The sequence below is a fragment of the Perca flavescens genome, chromosome 1, assembly GCF_004354835.1.
Source record: "Perca flavescens isolate YP-PL-M2 chromosome 1, PFLA_1.0, whole genome shotgun sequence".
NCBI classification, from domain to species: domain Eukaryota; kingdom Metazoa; phylum Chordata; class Actinopteri; order Perciformes; family Percidae; genus Perca; species Perca flavescens.
In genome coordinates, this window is record NC_041331.1 from 5,728,240 (window position 1) to 5,750,273 (window position 22,034).

The following is a 22,034-nucleotide window of genomic DNA, read 5'->3' on the forward strand; positions in this document are numbered from 1 at the left end:
GTAAAATTTTGAGAAAAATAAAACAAATCAAATTTGCAATGGATTCCAGTGCATATCAAATGTGTCCTTTTTTATTGGCATTCAAATAAAAGTGAATGAGGCAGATTCTGTTATCTTGTTGCCTTTCGAGCAAATGAAAGGCACAATTTAGGCAATTAAGTTGATCTGTTTAATAACCTCCTGAGTGGATGTTTTCATTTGAACAATTGACAGTAATAAAATAAACATCAAATAGGTTTAAAGTTTAGAACTGACGGGTCTAAATTGGATCTGTTGACACTCAGATCAATTTCATTTTAGTCAATCCATCTTTGAACGGACTCCAGAGCATTACTGTGACTTTTTTTTTATATCTTATCTCATCTAAACGTGGATGTTGGTTAGGCTACATTCCTTTCAGCTCTTCTGTCACTGGTATGGATGTGCTATGTGACTGGACCCATGAACACAAGGAGATTTGTTTTCATTACAGTAATAGAGAACCAGAGCGTTTTGTCATTTCTTAGTCTGTTTATTGAAGAAAAGTCAAATGGAGATAAATTGACTGTACACACAGTGAATCCTCATTAAAAACTGAATGAGCAAACCTATGACATAACTTGATTTTAATGAGCTCTGAAAAAGGCTTTTCGCAGCTCACGGTGTCATATGATGTCACTCTAAATGACTTAAAATGTATGGGCAAACTTTAAAGACACGCTACTATGGAAGCCTATGGAGTACAATTATTTTCTTATACGTATCAGTACAGCTTGGTGTGTTCACTCACGGAGTCTGACTTAATGTCCCGCCCACAACACCATCTGACTATCTTTTACTGTTTTGTGTTTAACATTTCTAATTTATTAAAGCAACATTATGTAACTTTTCCCGCTTTGGTCCCCCTACAGGTTGTCTCATTGGAACTACAGCTGGCGCTAAAAGTTACATAGTGTTGCTTTAAATCATTGCTTTAAAGGTGCAATATGTAATATTGTATGAAATACTGGCAGCTAGCGGTTAAAATTGTTACTGCACTACCAATTCAAAATACTGGAGAGTCGTTTCCCCCGCCCCCTCCTGCCCAGACTCGAAGTTCACGGAGGTTGCCAGGCTGAGACCGCAGCATTCACAACAATGTTGCTAGACGCTTTTCTCACATAGCCAGACATTACTCCACAGCACAGCGGAGTAGCTAACGGTAGATGCTGGCTATATTGACAGTCATAAAAGCCCGTGCTCACGCGGAGCTCTGTAACCAACTGACTTTTTCGGCTTAAAATTACAGTATGAACCGCTAAAAACACAACAACCTCACTGTCCTCTCCACACGCCAGTCAGGCACACTTCCTCGGCTTAGAATTACAATACGAAATGCTAAAAATACCACTACCTTGCCGACGGAACACACTTCATTGGCTTAGAATTACGGCAACAATCGCTAAACACACTGCAAACTCACAGTCCTCTCTTTCCGATTTACAGCCCCCCTGTCGTGGCTTAAAATAACTCACCGTTGTCGGCTGCAGCCGCTAAACTACACGTTGTAAACAGCCATGGGCTGCTTGCCTGGTCCTCCCGGTAACGTTAACAGTTAGCAGGGTTAGCATGGCGGCGTTAGCCAGGACCAGTCTGGATCACTTTACTGGCTGTCTCAATTGTTTTTGCGAGTAACCAACTCGGGTACTCTAGCTATATAATTCAATGTGAATACACAAATGTTGAAATGACAAAAAATGCCCGTCCCTAGTAGCTGTGATAAATTAGCCTGAAGCTAATACTTACCTGTTCAGGAGAAAATAAGCCAACTCTGCGTCCTTTTGGGATCCAAGCTGTCTCCATCTTTCAAATACATCTCCAATATTTACCAGGGGGTTGTTACGTCTCTGGTCACGCAACTGTTAGAAACATGCTGTTTTCTTTTTTTTATGTCATGTAGAAATCTATCTCCGTTGATCCTGTTCGTTTGTTTGCTGCTTTCATGGCTGTACTACCGTTACAGCTGTAGCGCGCTGGGTTTACGTTTTTACAGGTATATCTGGCAACCCGGCCTGCCTGTCAAACTGGGCCGTTGATGATAACACACAGATCAAAACATAAACATAAATTCCGTCACGGAATGTAAATTTCAAAAAGAAAAAATACTGAAATTAGCATTGTTGTCAGAAAAGATAGTATTTCAGTTTAACATGTTTCCTTAATATCTGATGAGGCATTGGTGTCATTTTTGGATTTATTACAGTACAAATATTACATATTGGACCTTTAAGCATTTAAACAAGGTTTTGTGTTTGAGTTTGTAACATTACAAAATCTTAATTTTCACTTAAAGATTTTCATTTTCACTGTATATGCATGTATATCTATTCCAAATATCGGTAATCGGTTTCAATAGGCGTTCCATACAGACACTAAAGGGTGTTTTTTGCGCTGCTATTTGACCAAGCGTCAGTATTTGACAAGTTGGGAGTGAGAACAGGTTGGTAATAATAACCCAGCCCAACTAATGACTAATGATTGAAGAAGAACATCTTCGTAGGGTTGGGTGTCATCTGTTTTTTTTCCTGATACGGTGCCGAAACTATACTTGCTTAGGATCAGTATACAGAAAAAAACCCATTTGAATTTGATATTGAAGTAAATCTGGTAAATCTCTTTGATGTATAGCTTACAGTTAGTCAGCTAGCTTGAATTGGTTATGTATTTCTGTATCCAGACAGGTCAGTGTGCCAAGCTGGAGGGTGTGAAGTGAGTCTGGCAGTGTGTGAGTGGTTTTACATAACAGCAGAGGCTGCAGAGACAATCCCATATGCAGCAATAAAGATGTGTGTTTGTGCTGAAATGGTTGCAGAAGATTTTCCTGACAATCGGCTAAACAGTGCATCTCATAGAAGAGCAACATGCTGTTCTGCCTGCTGCTCCCTTATGGCAACCAAATAAGTTTATAGATCATCATTTTGAAAAAGTAATGAACTGTCCCATGTTTCTGCAGTGAGTACATAGAGAATAGGAATTAAATATCCAAACGTTGTATGTATTTCAGACTACTATCCCTGGAATCGGCTTCATGAAGGTCCATGCTCCTTGGAACATTCTGTGTCGGGAGGCTGAGTTTATGAAGCTCAAGATGCCAACAAAGAAGGTACTCCACCCGCCAGTAAATTGTCCATTTATGAAATGCATATTTACCGTAGCTTTTTCTTGTCCTGAGGCTGATTGGACTGGCTCTCAGTGCTGCATTGTTGAGTGGGGACAAGTATGAAGATGAATGTTTCCTGTTCCTCTGTCTTTGCATTCCTGTAGCATTATAACACCACAGTGGGGCCAATTTGTGGTTACAGTTCTCCCAAGCCTTGTAATGAGATTTTGATAGAAATCCATTGGGAATGAATAATGCATGAATAACCATCAGGCATTTGTTAAGTGCCATACTGCACAATTTCGTTGTATTTACAAGGGGAGAATGTGCAACAAAAACCTCACTGCAATATACCTTTTTATAGTTAATTTTCAAAATCAGAGGCACAAAAAACAAGCGTGACTACATTATGATTCAACCTCAGAATTCAGGATTTAGACATTGTGCACAGTCCTTTTTAGGACTAGATTGACAAGACATTAAATGGTTTTAATGCCCTTTTCAGGTAGATTTAACGCAAGCCTACTGGTTCCAAGTAAAGTGCTTTGAAGGTTAGTGAAGGTGTCCCAGAAGGGTCTAGCTTGGGTCCTCTTTTGTTTAATGTATACATAAACATACTGTATATATTCTCTTAATGCTTTCAATGCTTTTCAAATAACTCAAACAAAAGCTTTTTTTAAATGCTGACAAAGCAGACTCCACTATTCAGAGCCTTGCCTACTGCCCACGTCCAAACCCTTCAGGGCTCTCAGCCTTATAGATCTAGAAAAACTGACAAATTACCTTTGCTCTCGGATCACATCTAAATACAGTAGTTATGTCAGATCACAGGACATTTTCACTTCAGCTCTTGAAAAAGACATGCTGATGTCAACGAGACCACCTGTTTAAATATAGGATGCAGGGGAACAACATGCAGTAGCTCAGTCTGTAGGGAGTTGGGCTGGGAACCGGAGTGTAGCTGTTTCATGTCCCCAAAGTACGTTGGTGGACTGTTAGCTGGAGAGGTGCCAGTTCACCTCCTGCAAAGGTGCTCCTGAGCAAGGCACCGAACCCCAACTGCTCAGGGCAGCTGTCCATCGACAGCTGCAGCCCCCTCACTCTGACATTCTCTCAATTAGTGCATGTATAGGTACTGAGCATCTGTGTGTATGTCAGGCATTGTGAGTAATGTGTGTTCTAGCAACATGAAAAACATTGTAATTTCCCTTGCGGGATTAATAAAGTATACATTATTATTAATTTTCAGATACATGTATTTCTTTTGCCTCCTATTCAGAGTTACGAAGTGAAACAAGGCAGTAATCTGGTGGAGAAGATCCGGCTGTTCATTCACAAAGTCACAGCTCCTCTCCACCCAAAAGTAGACCCCAACCGGCCACAAAGCGTCAAATTCCTCTCTCACCCTTTCTCCAGAGAGAAGCAGCATCTGTGAGTAAAGTCTTTGCTGACTTTCTGCTTTCAGTTGTGAAGACTGGCCGGTCAAACTCTGACTTTTCTCACTTGTGTAGCTTTCCACACCTTTGCTTTGCCGTGGGATGCACACATAACGTACAAGCCAAAGAGATTTTACACATCTGAATCTGTAGACAGAATGTTTAACCTGGACATTTATAATTTGACCCTAACCCAATTAAGGCACTTATTTTATCTTAATTGGACTTTAGTCATCAGAGTAAGCATCACCTGGGTATCTATCCAGCTTTGCCACATTCTGATACACTTTACATTTGTAAAAATTTGTACTTTAATCTTACCTGAAAAACTTTTCCTTACCGGCAAACTGATTTTTTACATTTGTATTCAAATGGACTGTATCAGTCCACAGGTTTCTGAAATAAACCATAAACATTTAATAAGTAGCTAATGTGAAGCTATGCTAATGCTAATTCTGTGATAATTGGGTTTATTATCTGTTTCATGTTGGATGCCGTGACCTATGTACCCAGTAAAAATGCTGCTAAGTTTAATAATATGGACTATACTTAAAGCTGCAGTAATCAATATTTGTATGTCATTAATGGTTCAAATGACATAAGTTAAGGTAAAGGGTTGGATGTAGTGATGAACCAATAGAGAATTATCGCTCAACTCTGCAGCTCCCCTCCGCTCGATGTCGATTTTTAGCCTCCTTCAGCTCGTTGTTTTGGTTTTACGGCCCACATAAAAGCTCTGATAAACCCACTGTACACTACCTGCCCAGCACCAACAGCACACAGACACAGTTAGAGACTAGCTGGTTAACAAAGTCTATATGAAACAAAGGAACGAATAGTCCAATATTCCTATTGAACAGCAAAATCCGAGTACAGTAGGTCACAACTGCCCTGTGTGTTTATAGCTTGTTCCGCTGCCCACAGGCTAAAACATCTCTTCAATGGCGGCATCTCACTTCTCTTTAATTGCATCCCTGGCTCCTCCTCTTGCCTCCATTCCTTGCGTCTTAGTTGGTCCCACTGAGGAAATGTGTTTTATAGGGATGAGACGTCCTTTCCTCTGAATCGATACATGAATTTGTAAGTTGAATGGGCGGAGTTGGCAACTGCTTTCAGCTGCACGGCTTCCGGGAAAGCAGCTCTCTGGATCATTGCTCATAGATCCCTCCTTTGATTCTCGCTCCTCGTCCTCGGGGCAGGAATAAGAGCTTTGAGACGGCCTTCATGAAGGAGGGCCAGAACAACTTCCGGTTCAGCTGAGGAGCGAGGAGCTATGACATAAGAGATGTGAGATGCACCTCTTATTGCAAAAAGGTCTTTGTCACCCTGAACGTCCCGCCGCACCCCTTTTTTTAGAAATCTGGCAGTTCATTAAAGTTTTAATTGATACTCTTTATGCAAAAAAGGAACCAATAGTCCAATATTCCTATTAAACAGCCAATTCCTATTACAGTAGGTCAAAATAGCTTGGTGTATATAGCTCATTCTGCCCCCATGTAGCTAAAAACATCTGTTCAATGTTATTCAGGTGGTCAAGAAATAGGCTGGATCTCCCGTCCCTTACTTAATCTCTCCTCGGTCCTCTGCTGAACCAGAAGTTGTTCTGGCCCACTTCGTGAAGGCCTTCTCAAAGCCCTTATTCCTGCTCAGAGGAGGGAGGATGGAGGAGGGATCTCTGCGGAGCTATGAGCGAGGATACACGAGAGCAGCCTTTTCGTAAGCTGTGCAGCTTAAAGGGTTGCTAACAAATTCATGCGATGCTTCAGAGAAAAGGGCGTCTCATCCCTCTAAAACACATTTCCTTGTTTCCTCTCTCTTCCCATGATTTCCTCTGCTCTCCTATGCTTCATCGGTGGGACGGACTAAGACACGAGGAAGGGAGGCAAGCGGAGGAACTGGGGCTGCAATTTAGGGGAAATGAGATGCAGCGATAGTGGCTCTCCATGGATGTTAACACTCTGGTAAAAAAAAAAAAAATCATAGGCCAGTTGCACTGTGTGTGCTCAGAGTCAGAGATTTTAAGGGAAAAGGCCAAAATCATTTCAGTGGTGGATTTAAATCATCATAATCTCCCAGTGCAGTGAGACAACTGAATCCAAGAGATCATGGTGAGACATATTTCCAGCTAATAGATGCAAGTTATATCTGTGATTGTGAGACTCTTTTGCAAAAAAGCAAGTTAGATAACCGGCAAATTTGCAGTTTTACCCACACAGACAGCATGGAGAGGTAACCACAGAGGTGTAGAATGGACTAAAACATCATGGCAGGAAGGCTGAAGCGTGACGCTCTCCTGCAGCATTCTGATGAAGCTCCCCTCTCTCAGCTTTCTCTCCCCGGAGGAAACGCACACAGCTAGCAGGAATCACAAAAGTCATTTACATTTTCTCAACACTGTGTTGGAGGATTACGAAAATGGCTAAACGAAGCATTTTGACTCAGTAAAAGGATTGAATATACAGACAGACGTCGTGACTTCTCAGACTCATCCGGTTCTGTCCCAACAAGTAAAACAACTTTCAAAGGCAGTGATCCGAGCGGAAGAATGTCTTAGCATTACCATCAGCCTGCTGGGATGTATGGAGGAGAGAGTGGGCAGTGTGCAGCTATATTTACAGCTCTGACTAACAGCTAGCAGGAGATCTCCCTCCACATCTTTTCCATCACCTAATCTTCATCAGTTTTGAAAGCATTCCAGGCCAGCTCCCTGAGATAAAGCCTAGATATAGATTACAGTCTATCTAAAGTCAATCTGGCTCCATCAGACATGGTGTTTAATGCTTCTACATGTAGGCTAGTCTTCAGCTCAATCATACTCGAGTCACTCACACAGTGATTGTTGTCATTAAGCCAGTTAGGGGTTGTGGCAAGAAAGGATACACCTACGGCGTTTAGGCGAGAAAAAGTGAGCATCGTGCGGTGACAACAGTTAAGTTTAGGCACCAAAAACCCAACCTGGACCCTATTTTCCCATGTTTTAGTGTCTAAGTGACTGATGGGAACAACAATCTTTGACAGTGGTCCAGTATTAAGCGTGATCGCTGCAGTCGGCAGGTACAATGTAAGTTAATAGGGCAATTGTGCAGCTTGTATTTACCCTAAGAAAAGTGCTGTTTTGCCACTGACAGGCAAAATACCGGCGTACGTCAATTCTTTCGGCCGGATGTCCGTCACCTTCCTCTTTCTTTGTGTTGGCATTCTAATTTCTGGTGGATTTATGAGGACTGTAATGGTTAGATCTCTGCAGGGTAAATCCAGACAGTTAGCTAGACTATCTGTCCAATCTGAGTTTTCTGTTGCACGACTAAAACAACTTTTGAACGTTCAACGTTCCACCAAAACAAGTTCCTTCCTGGGGTTATTTTGCAGTGGCACCGTGGCTGTGTCTGGTGCTTAGCACCGCCCATGACAATTGTGATTGGTTTAAAGAAATGCCAATAAACCAGAGCATGTTTTTCTCCCATCCCGGGAATGCTGTGTGGACTAGCCAGACCCTCCTCCGCAGCGCTGTGGAGGAAGGTCTGGCAATGCGAGACTACCCTCCCAGTGACACCCAGTACTCTACGTGCAAAATATACACATCACTACAGAAATACTTTATTTGAGTGTCTGCAATCAGCTCTAGCAGCAGAAATGCAGCACACTTGCGTTGGTGGATCCAGGTCGCCTTGCACCAGCAGCCCCTGAACACAAACAAAATATGGAATCTGTCTGAAAATAAGGTTTTCCCTTACTGGGCCTCGAATTTTAAATCAAGTTTTAAATAAAAATAAAGCATGCAGTACGTCCTGAATGGCAGTAAAAGTCACCACTGATGCAAATCGCTGCTGCATATTAACTGCTTCTAAACATCATTAGCAGGAGACAGGCTTGACTGCTTGAGCCAGCAAGGATTAGTAAAGCTTTCTCATGCCATCTCCCTTCATCTTTTTGTTGTGTATATTGTAGCCTCCACCCTGTACTGAAACATAATGACATTAGCTTCCATTTAATTGTACTTGTGCATGAACAACACATTGTTATTGTACTTTTGATCCTATTTGTGGCGGTCCTTTTACATTGAATCTTTAATCTCCGTTCATTGTGTGCTAGATTGACAGCATCGGCCTCTCAAGTCTCACTCATTGGGCATGAGACACGCACATTTCAACCCGTTCACATGCTCACACGCCACACCTTGTATTTCTCCTGCAGAGAAATTACCAGGACCACTTAAACAGTGGAACAGGTAGAGGAATCAAGTGAGTTTTCCCTAGAGTTCAGAAGGCCCTGCCACGCACCAGCTGAGTGAGTGTGGATTTCAAGTTGCGACTTTCGTTGCTGTTTGTGACTTTTCCTAAGATTGAGTGACAAGTGTACTCGCACTGTTGTTTATCTGGTTGCCATGACTTCACGAGTGATGACATCCTGTCACTGTTCCAGTTGAGGGGAGTGAGAAAGAGAGAGGATGACAGTTTGCTTGAGTTCAGTAGAGCACACGGCTCTGTAGAGTCGTGTAATTATGACTTTATATACTACATGTAGGCCTACATAGCATAAACCCTGTTCTGCATCTGCCCTATTTCTGATACTGTGGCGGCAGAAATCAACATAGAGGAAACACTGAGTAGCTTTTGTTCTTATTATTATTATTATTATTATTATTATTATTATAGCTAAATGTTGAATCGGCTGCAGGGCTACTCTGACAGTTTTATATTTTTATAAAGATACCCATTTTATAATAGGCCTACCCATAATACGTTTATAACAATAACTAAAATATTTTTTTCTTTCCTTTTATTTTTACTGCACAACCTCCCGGCCCCCATTGTGAAAACCTTTGGCCTAGGCTATTTCATTATATTTTAACCAGACAATGCATAGTATTGATTATTGCACACACACACACACACACACACACACACACACACACACACACACACACACACACACACACAAAGAAATGCTGAATTAAATTAAAAAAAAAAATTATTTGTACGAATTTATGTCATTTATCAGATCAGACCCCCGTCCCCACCCAAGACCCCGCCGCCAAAATCTCACTCTGAACTCTGTTCAGAACTTGAGAGCCCTGCAGCATTATGTTAACAACATTAGCCCGCACGATAGTGCTTAACTCTGCAAATGTTAATTGTTATTTATCCCACCCTATCCTCTCTTTTTTTTCCCCAATATCTACTCTAAGGTCAAGTATGTTCTCTATCAGTCTGCACTCTTTCTCTGGATCTGCAACTAAAACTGGACCTGTTGTGTTCTTTGTTACCAGATTCGACCTGTCTGACAGGGACAAGTTCTTTGACAGCAAGACCAGGAGCTCAATAGTAAGTATTGGTTTCAATAGATGACCTGTTTGAAGGTGGCTCCTTCAGGAAGCTACACAAGAAGTTTAATTCAGCCCAGTGGCAGCATGTGTGTGATATGTAGTATTTATGGTTGTAGTCCCCTCCTTAAAGGGTAACTTCGGGTTTTTTCAACCTGGACCCTAGTTCCCAATATTTTGTGTCTAAAGCTTCTTTCTGACCAAGTAGTTACAGGAACGTAGTTATAGGAACAGTCCACTTCTAAACAGTTCTACTAACTAACAGAGGAACTTAATAATCCCCAAATTGGTCCAGTCGGAACAGGAGAAAAAAAGGGTTCTAGGAACGTTATGTTCTAGGAACTGCAAAAATCCCTCCGGTCGGAAAGCGGAAGGAGAATTCTCCTGGGAACAACAATCTTTGAAATGGGTCCAATATTAAGCGAGACCTTTGCAATCGGCAGCTGCGAAACAAGCTACAATGTAATGTTAATGGGCAATTGTGCACCTTCAATTTACATCCATTCAGGCTCAGATTATTATTGATTAAGTGTCTGAGAACATCATGGAAAGGATCCCTTCAGAGGTAGACCATTTTGTTAAAACGTAAGACCCTATGAAACACAAGCCCGATATCGCCATCGCCAGACCCACCAGACTCCTTTTAAATAAACCGTAATTTTATCAAAGTAAAACACACTTCATTAGAAGTCGACAGAAACCGTCAAAAAACTGTCAAAAGCCGTCTTGGTCCCGTTCCCACAATCACCACTCTGGTTTGGTTGAAATAAACCCTTAATTCACCTATTTACATGTGGAAATATGGCTCTACACATGCTAAAAGTCCTGTTTATTTACATGGAATCTGGTCGGTTTGGCGATTTGTTTTTGGTCAAACAAAAAGGATATCAGTCTTTAACAAAAAGGTATATCTCTGTAGGGATCCTTTCCATAGTCAGACACTTAGAATAATAATCTGAGCCTGTCAGTGGCAAAAACAACTTTTAGTGGACGGAAACTGATGATGTGTATTTGCCCAACAGGACAACATTGGCGCTCGGTTTGCCTGCCGGCTACAGCGTTCTCGCTCAATACTGGACCAATTACAAAGATTTTTTTTTTAGTGACTTACACATTAATGCATGGGGAAATGGGGTCCAGATTACAGAAATACCGACATTACCCTTAAAGTATAGACAAATGTGCTTTTCTACATACTTTGTAGATCTACTGTCACAACAAAGACCTGACACCCTGTGCTCCCCGGTGTGTGCGTTCCTCCAATAAGACCCCCATTGACATACTCGCACCTCGCAGTACTTAACTAATGAATGCGTAGTGAGATTGACTTCTCATTATTGGATGGAGCTCCTCAGTCAGTGCAGTTCTTGGCTCCCAACGGAGCCTCGGCCCTTGTCAATAAAACTCTGTTTTACTCTGAGCTCATCACCAGCCTCTCTGAGGACACAAACGCTGTACAAAACTCATTCTCCCTCTAACAATTTCACCTGTACTACTACACAAGTAAATATTTAGCTCATTCTCCTCATAGGGGTGTAAATCACAAGTTTTATCACAGTACGATGTATTGATTCTTTGGGCAACGATACGGTATTTGCTGATATCTTAAAGTCTGTCACGATACGATTTTGATTTCATTCAATACAGGAGCCTCCAAATGATACTGTATGAGACACTATCATAAGCCCATTTAACACAGTCACATTTATAGCAACTCAAAAAAGCAACTAAAATATAGTTTGACAATGTTATTACTGAGCTCTTCCAGACATTTAAATAAAAATTAAAAAAAAAACTATTACTACTAAAAAGAATAATATGGGGCATCTCACAGATGATCTGTATCGATATTTTCACTTTGCATCGATAATATTGCATCGTGGATCATTGAATTGTTATGTCGATGTATCGCTACACCCTTACCCTACCTTCTCATCTGCATTCTCATGATTCTAAAACTGAACCTGTTTAGTTAAATGTGAGTTTTTTATATAACGTGTTGCTGTATCCTTAGGTGTATGAGGTACTAAAGAGGACTAGATGCACCAGAGCCAAATACTCCATGGGTAAGACCTCTGCCTGTTCCTCAAATACGACAGATAAATCGCCGTTAGCATTCCATTGACTGCCATTCATTTTGACGTCACTTTGACAGCGAATAACTTTACATCTGAAGCGTTTAAAGAGAAGCGTTTGTGGAGTGTTTGTAGTATATTGTCTATGTTATTTTAAGTATGTCTCTATTTTGTTGTATTTTTTATTATTTATTTTGTATTTTGTAAATTGAGTTTTTGGTTTGTGTATTTTTGTTGTTGTTTATTTTTATTGGGCCCCCTCCGAAAAGCTTTTAGTAGCTTATTTGGGGTTCCCTATTTTACGCGCCCTGTATATGATGATCATTGTACTTTATGAAATTATGTTAAATGATACATTGACGACGTGTGAAGTAAACGTAAAATGTAAAAAAAAAAAAAGAAAAAAAAAAAAAGACTCTATTTGTCCGTTGTTCATTTCTAAAGAAACACGACAATGTATAAAAGGCTCCATTACCTTGTACCTCACGTTATGGCTCCGTAGCAGACGTTTTTGTAAAAATAGGCTAACGATTGTGTCATAACCAAGCGACTTACTGTCGCATAGTAGAGGAATTACCGTATAGTACAGGAGAAGCTCGCAGGCAGTTTGGACTTACATGAGCTGTTTAGGTTTAATTACTAATGTTAACTAGCATTTTAGTTAGCAATAATTAGCCTGTGCCCCTGTTATCTCCTTACATATACCTACGCTCTCTGTCTCTGTAAGATTGGGAATGATTGAGATTTCTCTTGGCACAGCTACCAGAAGACTTACAACTTTCAGAAACGTTGCTCACGTCACATTTACGTTGTCTCTGTCAGTTGGAGGCTGCGCAGTAAAGCAAGAGATCACCGGAAAAGTGCTTCTATTAGCCTTCACTGGTCTCCGTCTGGTCTCCGTCCAGAGCAACGGGGTCTATTGGTCCATTATATACGGTCTATGATACCAGCTAAGAAATGTGTCCTAGCATCCGTCCTGAAATGGGTCTTCTTGATAGTCCTTGCCATGGCTCAGTGGCTTTAAAGGTTTAAATACTTTTTAGGCACCGACCGAATTGCCTCGAGTATCGAAAAATGCCTCGTCATTCAATTCCAAATTTCACTACCTAAGAAGTAAATCTCATCAGCTTCAGTAAGCCAATAAGCATGCAGCATGCTTCTACCAAGATCTAATAATGTCTGTTATTGGCTGTCTAACATAAGCCGTAGAGGCAGGCATGAAAACCAATAGGTTACACAGAGATGAGGCTCACGTAGCAGGAGCTGAAAAATAAATCAAAAGATTTGTGCCGTAATGTGTAATTTTGTCATTTCTTTTTGTTAAAATGGATTTTATAAAATTAGTATCGACCGAAGTATTGTTCAGAAACTGGTATTGAAGTCACAGTATTGGTATCTGTAGGGGAAATGTTTGAAAGACACCAATCCCTAGGAATGAGAACTATGTGCTTTTTTTTTTTTTAAGGTCAGTGGTGTGAGGTGTATGAGAAACCGGAGTATTACCTTAACCTGAATATAATCGGGTTTCATAATGCATGTAAACGCACTGTATGTTTTCACCTCCCCTGTGTCTGTCTCTCTGGGTCTGTCTCTATCTCTGTCTTTGTCTCTATCTCTGTCTGTGTCTGTCTCTCTGTGTATATGTTTGTGTCTCTGTCTCTGTCTGTCTTTCTGTGTATATGTCTGTGTCTCTGTCTGTCTCTCTGTGTCTATGTTCGTGGTGCTCCTCGCTCCTGATTGCTGCTCATCGTCCACACCTGCCTTCCATCAACTGCAACCCTCTCCAGCATATCGGCCATTCAGCGACTCAACCGCGGTAGTTACACTTCAGGACGCTCCTTGTTCTGAGCATTTGATGCTTTTTCGCGAGTGTTTTTTGTGCATAAACAAAGCCTGTTCTGCGGAGCTGCAGGATCCCTCTGCCTGCTTATTTTCCGCCTGCATCCCTTCAGCCAGCGCAGCAAACCACTTGAATCCCTGCTCACCCATCTGCCTTGCTCCAGCATCTTCAGCCATTAACCCTTACAACCAACGCTCTGCTTCTGCTAGCAGCCTCCTCCCTCATCCAGGCTCCAGTCCCCCTTTTTCATGTATCTACTCCTGAGTCTGAGTCTGCGTTTGAGTCTCTCTGTGAAGACCTATCATCCTCGGCTAAAATGTAAAATCCCTGTCTCCTTCTGTCCTCCAAGTTCAACTTTAACTCCCAAGTTGCTTCCAAGGTATTCTACAGTACTGCATCCTAGTGCTTCGGATGTATTAAATGCAGAGGGGGAAATTTCACTATGTTCTACTATGTCTGTTATGAATACTGTATATAGGTGTGTTTGATGCTGTAGTGTCTCTAGCAACCCATCTCCATGTGGTCTCCTCCTATATATATAAAATGTGTAATGTGATGTATTCATATTGTGGGGCAGATTTGCTTAATGGTTGAGTGGCTTTTGGTGTTTCGTGGTTTAACTGGCTCTGCTATTGACTCTGTCCTGCCAGTGGTGCCAGTGGGACAAGTGAAGATGTTCTACATGTAATTCTTCTTCAGTGTAATTCTAAGTATTAACGTGTGTGTGTGTGTGTGTGTGTGTGTGTGTGTGTGTGTGTGTGTGTGTGTGTGTGTGTGTGTGTGTGTGTGTGTGTGTGTGTGTGTGTGTGTGTGTGTGTGTGTGTGTGTGTGTGTGTGTGTGTGTGTGTGTGTGTGTGTGTGACCGCGATTATAATCCTGTTGAATATGCTTTCCTACAGGGATCACCAGTCTGCTAGCCAATGGTGTCTATACGTCTGCTTATCCTCTGCATGACGTGAGTATCACCATCACACTGCATGGCCGCCTCTCCCTTACTGGCCTGAGAACATTTTATATACTGAGAGAATTATTCCAATTCAGAGCTTCTGATACAAAAATGTCCAAAGCATCTGCTGCTTGTAGTCTAGAATTGACGTGAACTAATCCTATTTGTGACTAGAATTTCTCTCCGGTGTTGAATTAAAGGCATTATTCCATCGCCTATATCAGGCTTTTTGCTGGCTCTTAAGAAGTCTAAAAAAAGTATAACATTTCAAAATCAGAATTTTAGGCCTTCTTCAATTAGCTGAAGTGTTGTGTTCTAGGTCTTAAATCATTTTAAAACAATTCTTAATTTTCCTACTTCCATGTAACACTACCTCTAATGCTCATTGTAATGCTTTAGATTTATTATTTTTTTGATTCTGTGGTGTTGTAGTTCTTTCTTTCGCTAGTCCAAATATAATTTGCTGTATTTTGAGTACAAATGAGACCAACATGCAACTTATATTGCAACCAATCAGCTTTCGTGTTATTGCCGCGAGTCTCTTTCGGCTTGTACCACAGACATAAAACGGATTTTATTGTTCAGCTATGGGGAAGTACTAGTTACTAGTTAGATACTTGGCTTGAAAAAGCTGAATTTAGGGCTTGGTTAAAGCCAATTGCTAACAATGTATTTAAAGCCTTCTGCTCCTGCTAATATACATGATAAACAAAGTGCATTTGTTGTTACAGGGAGACATTGAGGGGGCGAATGCAGAACCTAACGACAGAAAGGTAGGTAGAGTGGGTCCACCAGTCAATAAATTGAATCAGATGTCACCAAACCTACACTTTCAGTCAATTCACAGATACTCTAAATGTCTCAATTCAAATGCGTTTTAAACATCTTGTTCTCTTCTTCATCTTAAAGCGTAACTCTCGCCAAAATGCAACCTAGGGTCTTTTTGTAAATGTACCCGAGTCAAACTTTCGTTCAAAAGCATAATTAGGACGGAAGCGCCACTTTTAAGATTGACCGCTCATTTGCATTCGGAGATCGACACTTTTTTTACTGGCAAGATGGTGGCAAGCAGAAAAAAAATAAACCGCTAAAGTGAGTTGTTTAAAACCTTTCTTTTTAATAAAAATAGCATTTTTTATGCTATCATAGTAGTGCCCCTAGCACTCTCATTCAAAAGGCCATTTGACAGAAAACGAAAATACGGTCAATCTTAAAAGTGGCGCTTCCGTCCTAATTATGCTTTTGAACGAAAGTTTGACTCGGGTACGTTCACAAAAAGACCCTAGGTTGCATTTTGGTGAGAGTTACGCTTTAAATGCAACACAGCATTATCTATATAAGTGACTCAAAGATGCCACTCAATTAGTTATACCTTAAGGGATTTAAAAAAAAACAAGAGTAACGAAGGATGACAGACTGCCATGCTAACATGACAGCATGTGTGCATTTCTGAGCCTTTACCTCCTACTATATAAAAAAATGAACCAGGCATTTGGAAAGAAAATAAAAAGCTCATGCTGAGTCTGAAGTCATCTCCTCCCCTGCTAACACTCTCCATAATTATACTGTAGGCTGTGTGTCACTAAGGCAACAGCCTAATAATCCCTCCTCTGTTCTCAGGCATCAGAAAAGCTTTAGCTCGGTGCTTTCAAGTGCCTCCACAACAACATACTATATATATATATATATATATATATATATATATATATATATATTACAATCCCACGTATACATGAAATAGGATTTCCTCGACTGTAAGGATGACAATGTTTAGTCTCAGGCCCCATTTCCATTTGGGATTAACATCCATCCTGAGTGATCCAATCACAAGTAGACAGCTCTACAAGTACTAAGTACAGCTGGGAATGCAGCCAGGATGCATTGAGAGCCGATCACTCAGACCACATTCAGAGGTGGTCCACATTCTTATAGCAACGTGTACGTAGATGTGTCCTGGTCCACTTTCAGGACTGCCTACTCAACTGTGAGCAGAACTACGTTCTCATTCAAAGTAGGGCTGGGCAACATATCGATATTATATCGATAGATATGCGAGGCTAGATATCGTCTTAGTTTTTGGATATTGTAATATCGTAATGTGACGCAAGTGTTGTCTTGTCCTGGTTTTAAAGGCTGCATTACAGTAAAGTGATGTCATTTTCTTACCAGGCTGTTCTAGCTGTTCAGTTATTTCCCTTTACCCACTTAGTCAATATATCCACATTACTGCTGATTATTTATCACAAATCTCATTGTGTACGTTTTTTGTGAAAGCACCAATTGTCAACCCTGCAATATCACCGCAATATCGACATCGAGGTATTTGGTCAAAAAATGTTGTGATATTTGATTTTCTCCATATTATATATTCAAAGTATTTCTCATGTCACAGAAACCACTGGGACTGAATCGTGTGTTTTAGATGTTATCATCATTCTGTCATATACTGTTATGGCTTTAGTGCGTAACGTTTTGATATTAATGAACGTCCGTTACATTCAAACCATTGCCAAATGAGTTAATACAAAGCTAATTAAGATTATCAGCTCCACACAACTCTCTCTGTATTTCTCAGTATGGCTATGTTCAGAAGATTGGGTTTTCCGGCAACTTTCACGTGCAGAAACTTAAGAGATGATAATGACCTCTTCTGAAGAGTCCATCATGTTTTTTTAATCCTCCGTGTCCTCCTTGGCTACTACCTGCGCGATCATGGAAGGCTTGTATCATGTGGACGCACCGACAGTGTTGTTGTCATTACTTAGAACTCCTCATGGGGGAGACAGAAACTACGCACTATAGCTTTAAAAGCTTTTACTATAAGGAAATGTTGTGTCTTTATCAGCAGTAGTGTAACACGACTCCTACATAGGAGCGGACATGAAACGGTAAAATATAAGTAGATATGATATATAAACTAAAGTTCAAACCACAGAGATTCAGTCAGAAGCTACAAATGTACAGAGAGCTGAACACACTGAGACTTTTAAAAACCTCTTTCTCTCATGCACAGGTCCCGGCAGCCATCAGTAGACATCCTTATTGTTAGGTTCATAAAATGTACATGTTGAACACATACTGTAACGCCATTTGGCAGAGAAAGGTTTTTTCCTTTTGACACGCTGTAGGCAGCACTTTTTTAGTCATCGCACGTTTGTAATGTACGATTTGAGAGTAGCCTAACAACTGAAGTTTACAAACGCTGAACACACAACCAGCCGATATGCAAACAGAAAATGATGTATGTGTTTATTTGCATATAGAGCGGGGAAGTGAGATCAGATCACAAGTGGCCCCTCACAATACATGTGGAGACACATTCTACTGCCCGGTGTGAACACACGTGGGTAGCTTTCCACTTGTGATCGGATTCCTCAGATCGGCTATTAAAATGAGAACAGGGCCTCAGTGTCGAAGCCCAATCTGATATGCCATGTGAACACTCCTCTGGGCCTGCTTCCTGTGATAAAAGCCTTCAATTGCAGCCTCGCTGCTCTGCCTGTGAACGGAGTGTGATTGTGTGAAAAACCATTTCAGTGATTTATGTGCTCTTTGCCTACTACTGTAGAAAGAACAGAGCACAGACTCAGTCAGCTGTTAGATAATGGTTTTCATATAAATCACACACACACACACACACACACACACACACACACACACACACACACACACACACACACACACACACACACACACACACACACACACACACACACAGACAGACAGACAGACAGACAGACAGACAGACAGACATCAAGGTTGTTTTATTTATCATTAGCATTAATCACAGTCTTAAATTTACCACATAACTTAAATTGTACATGACTAAAATTAACACCGCAATACATTCTAATTGGCTCAAATGCCTAGTCCATTACCAAACACCCCAAACTCAACTAAATTTGCTACAGGTGATTATGAGATAAGTTTCACCTGCCTGTGTTACTGTTACAGCCCATGGTGGCATTTTGCTGTAACTTAAAAAATAATTTCAATGATACACATTCTAGAGCAAGTTCTCCAACCCTAAATACCTAAAGGGTTGTCAGTGCCTTCCAAAACAACCTATATGACTGCCCAAAAACCCACCTTTATGGTTAAGTTTGGGCATCTAAACCTTGGTTAAGGACAAAGATCTTGATTAAAGTAAATCAGCTGTTCTCATGAAACTATATATATTTACGAAAAGTAATGCACTGTACTTTGTATGTATTCCATGTAGGGGTGCATGATATATCAACTCTATATCAGTATCGCGATATCACGATGCGTAATATTATATCGAAAGTGTCGCGATAAGTATGCACTATTTTGTTTATTTTGTGGAGCGCTGCGTCCCGTCCGTTGGCTGTGTGGCACACGCTGTAATGATCATCTTTCATTGGCCAGTTACCGTGCCACTTGCACACGTTGGTGCACGTCACCGCACGGGTCCACTATGACAAACCCTATGGAGCGTACCACGTGACGTGTGTGCATATTTCGACAGAGTGACAGTGTGAGACGACGAAATAAAAGAGACTGAAGAGGAAACTTTAGTGGCCAAAAGTAATCCCATCCTGCATCTATTTCTCACCGGTAGCTATCCCGCAACTTTATAGACAGTGTTTATATGAGGCAGAGTTTGGAGTCGGAAATATTGAATATTTTTCATCCACGACCGACCTGTGGTCTAGCTGCACTACGGAGCCGTACATAAGTCTCAGTGTGCACTATATTGTTGTGAATCTATTTTGATGCGTTTTCCAACTTTTGTAATTGTACATATGTTTAAAAATATCAAAAGTAATATCGATATTGCAATATCACATTTTGTCAATATCGTACAACCCTAATTCCATGTATTCATTACTGCACGAACCACATTGACTGCATAATCCAGGAAAGAGATGCTCGGAGTTGATAAAAAGGGTCACCTTGAGTTATAACTGCGCACTTCAAACAAAAAGCTTTACGAGTGCAGCCAGCAGCGAGAGCTTTATGACAGCAGCCCTCCAGTTGGAGGAGCTGGGTACCGTACAGTCAGTTACCTGAGAGGTAGATCTGCACACAGCAAGGACTGCAATAAAGAACAGCGCTCTTTCTGAGTGAAGATGCAAATACAGCATTGAACCTAGCATTACAACTAAAAGTAATTTTTTGAAATGACCAATTTGATCAAAATGTGTACATTACTAGATTGATCGAAATATATACAAATAAAATTTGTTTGTAATTTGCTTTTTAAAAATATACACATTACAATACACAGCCCTGGCTGGTTTAATGAAAAAAACAAAAAACAGAAAGGAGTGTACGAGCCACAAAACACTGCTCCAGCCAATCATCAACAGGCGGCGACTGTTTGCGCAGTATCACTTACTGCGCCTTTTAATGTCATTACTGCTTTTAAAAAGGTCTGGACCTGTGGAAATAGAACAGCATATATTTTGTGCATGCACAGTGATACATAATACCATAAATAATTAAATAAAAGCCAGTGGTTGAATCGTATCTGATGACCAGCATAAACTAGTAAAGGCTGGTCGCTAATAAAGGGGGGGTCGATTAGCTCACATAGTTAATTCAGCATAATGTGTGTTTCCACAGAACTTATTGCATCTTTCCAACAACAGAGTCATGTCATACTTACCACTCTGATGCTTTGAGTTTCTATTTTTTAGTCCAGACTCAAATTCAACTCAAATTCTATTGGTGTTAAAGGTCCCATATCATGATCCTTTTCAGGTTCACTTGTATTTAGAAAAATGTACATGCTTTAATGTTAAATAAAACATTTAATTTTTCTAATACTGTGTTTCTGAATATACCTGTATCCCTGTTACCCTTTGTCTGAAATGCTCCGTTTTAGTGCCTGTCTCTTTAAGCCCCCCCTCCTAAAAAAGCCCAGTCTGCACTGATTGGTCAGCATGTCCATGTCTCAGCATCTGTGCTCCCTGAGTCTCTGCACCGTCACTGCAGTCGGGGAATGACTGTAGCAGCACTTTCTACATATATATATATATATATATATATATATATATATATATATATATATACATACATACATACATATATATATATATATATATATATATATATATATATATATATATATATACATATATATAGTATAGTTGTGACATCACAACTGTACGGAAGTCCTGATGGCTCGTTTAAAGGCACGGTTTCTGAATACGGGCTATGTGCATTTCTCTGTGGATTGAGCACGTTGACACTTTGACAGTATTTATACAGCACCTCGACCTGCTTTATATTTTAAAAAGAAATACATGGAAATCTTACTTTTTACAATATGGAACCTTTCTGTTAATGACTCTTATACTTCCTGCACGTGTGTCACATTAAAAGCCCGCTCTTGCTACTTGAAGGCTTTTATTGTGAAACCAATGTGCAGGACGTAAATCGGCAATACAGTAGCTCAACACTGGAGCTGAAACAACTAATCAATTAGTCGATCAAAACAAAAATAATCAGCAGCAATTTTCATAATCAACTAATTGTTTTGGTAATTCTTTAAAGCAAACCTAGCAAAACCTAAAACCAAGACCAAAAAAATAATCAATTTATTGAGAAAATAATCAGTAGGTCAAGGTATTAAAGAAAATAATTGCTGGGTACACCCCTACAACACTTATAAGCCCCTAGGGGTTTTCTTAATCTCACCTGCACAATCTTTATTTAATTTTGTATTATTTGAATTTCTTGTGTTACTGTTGTCTTTATTTTATTGGGAAAAATGAACTTCAAACACTGATGTAAAAAAATGTATTTTTTAAATATTGTCAAAGGAGAAGGGACAGAAAGTAATTTGAGGGTGGAAACACTATTTGAATTTATCAAAACTAACAGGTAAACATGGAGGAAATATTGAGTGAATAAATAATTCATGTAGCTTTGACAGCAAACAGCGTCACCAGAAAGACTTGCATGTAATGGCCTGTCTCTAATACATAATATAATATATGAGCATTCACGGTAATTATTATTACGTGACATTGTGTCGTGATATATAATCCTTAATGATTGACTCATGCTTCTCTTCACAGCTGCTGTACGAACAGTGGGCCAGCTACAGCTTCTTCTACAAGTACCAGCCTATTGGACTCATCAGGTCAGATCAATACTGTTGCAGTGCTCTTGTCACAGCCATCAGGTAAATCACAGACACATTCTCCCACCACGTCGATATCTGCCACGGCTCATGATCTCCCAGCAGCACTGGCTGCCTGCACCAGCCTGCAGGCAGGAGAGAAACAGATCATAAGCAGATTGGTGCTCCGCTGAAACATGATG

General features: G+C 40.4%; 1 protein-coding gene across 4 annotated transcripts in view; it reads left to right on the forward strand.

Annotated features, from left to right (window-relative positions):
- The window catches only part of ano1a (anoctamin 1, calcium activated chloride channel a), an 89,827-nt gene that overhangs the window by 34,866 nt on the left and 32,927 nt on the right, over positions 1 to 22,034 (forward strand). For all 4 annotated transcript variants that reach the window (XM_028582692.1, XM_028582677.1, XM_028582684.1 and 1 more), the window contains exons 4-10: positions 3,023 to 3,121; positions 4,398 to 4,549; positions 9,824 to 9,878; positions 11,892 to 11,943; positions 14,692 to 14,747; positions 15,470 to 15,511; positions 21,788 to 21,852. In XM_028582692.1, coding sequence (XP_028438493.1) covers positions 3,023 to 3,121; positions 4,398 to 4,549; positions 9,824 to 9,878; positions 11,892 to 11,943; positions 14,692 to 14,747; positions 15,470 to 15,511; positions 21,788 to 21,852 — 521 coding nt within the window. The remainder of the gene's footprint in view (positions 1 to 3,022; positions 3,122 to 4,397; positions 4,550 to 9,823; positions 9,879 to 11,891; positions 11,944 to 14,691; positions 14,748 to 15,469; positions 15,512 to 21,787; positions 21,853 to 22,034) is intronic.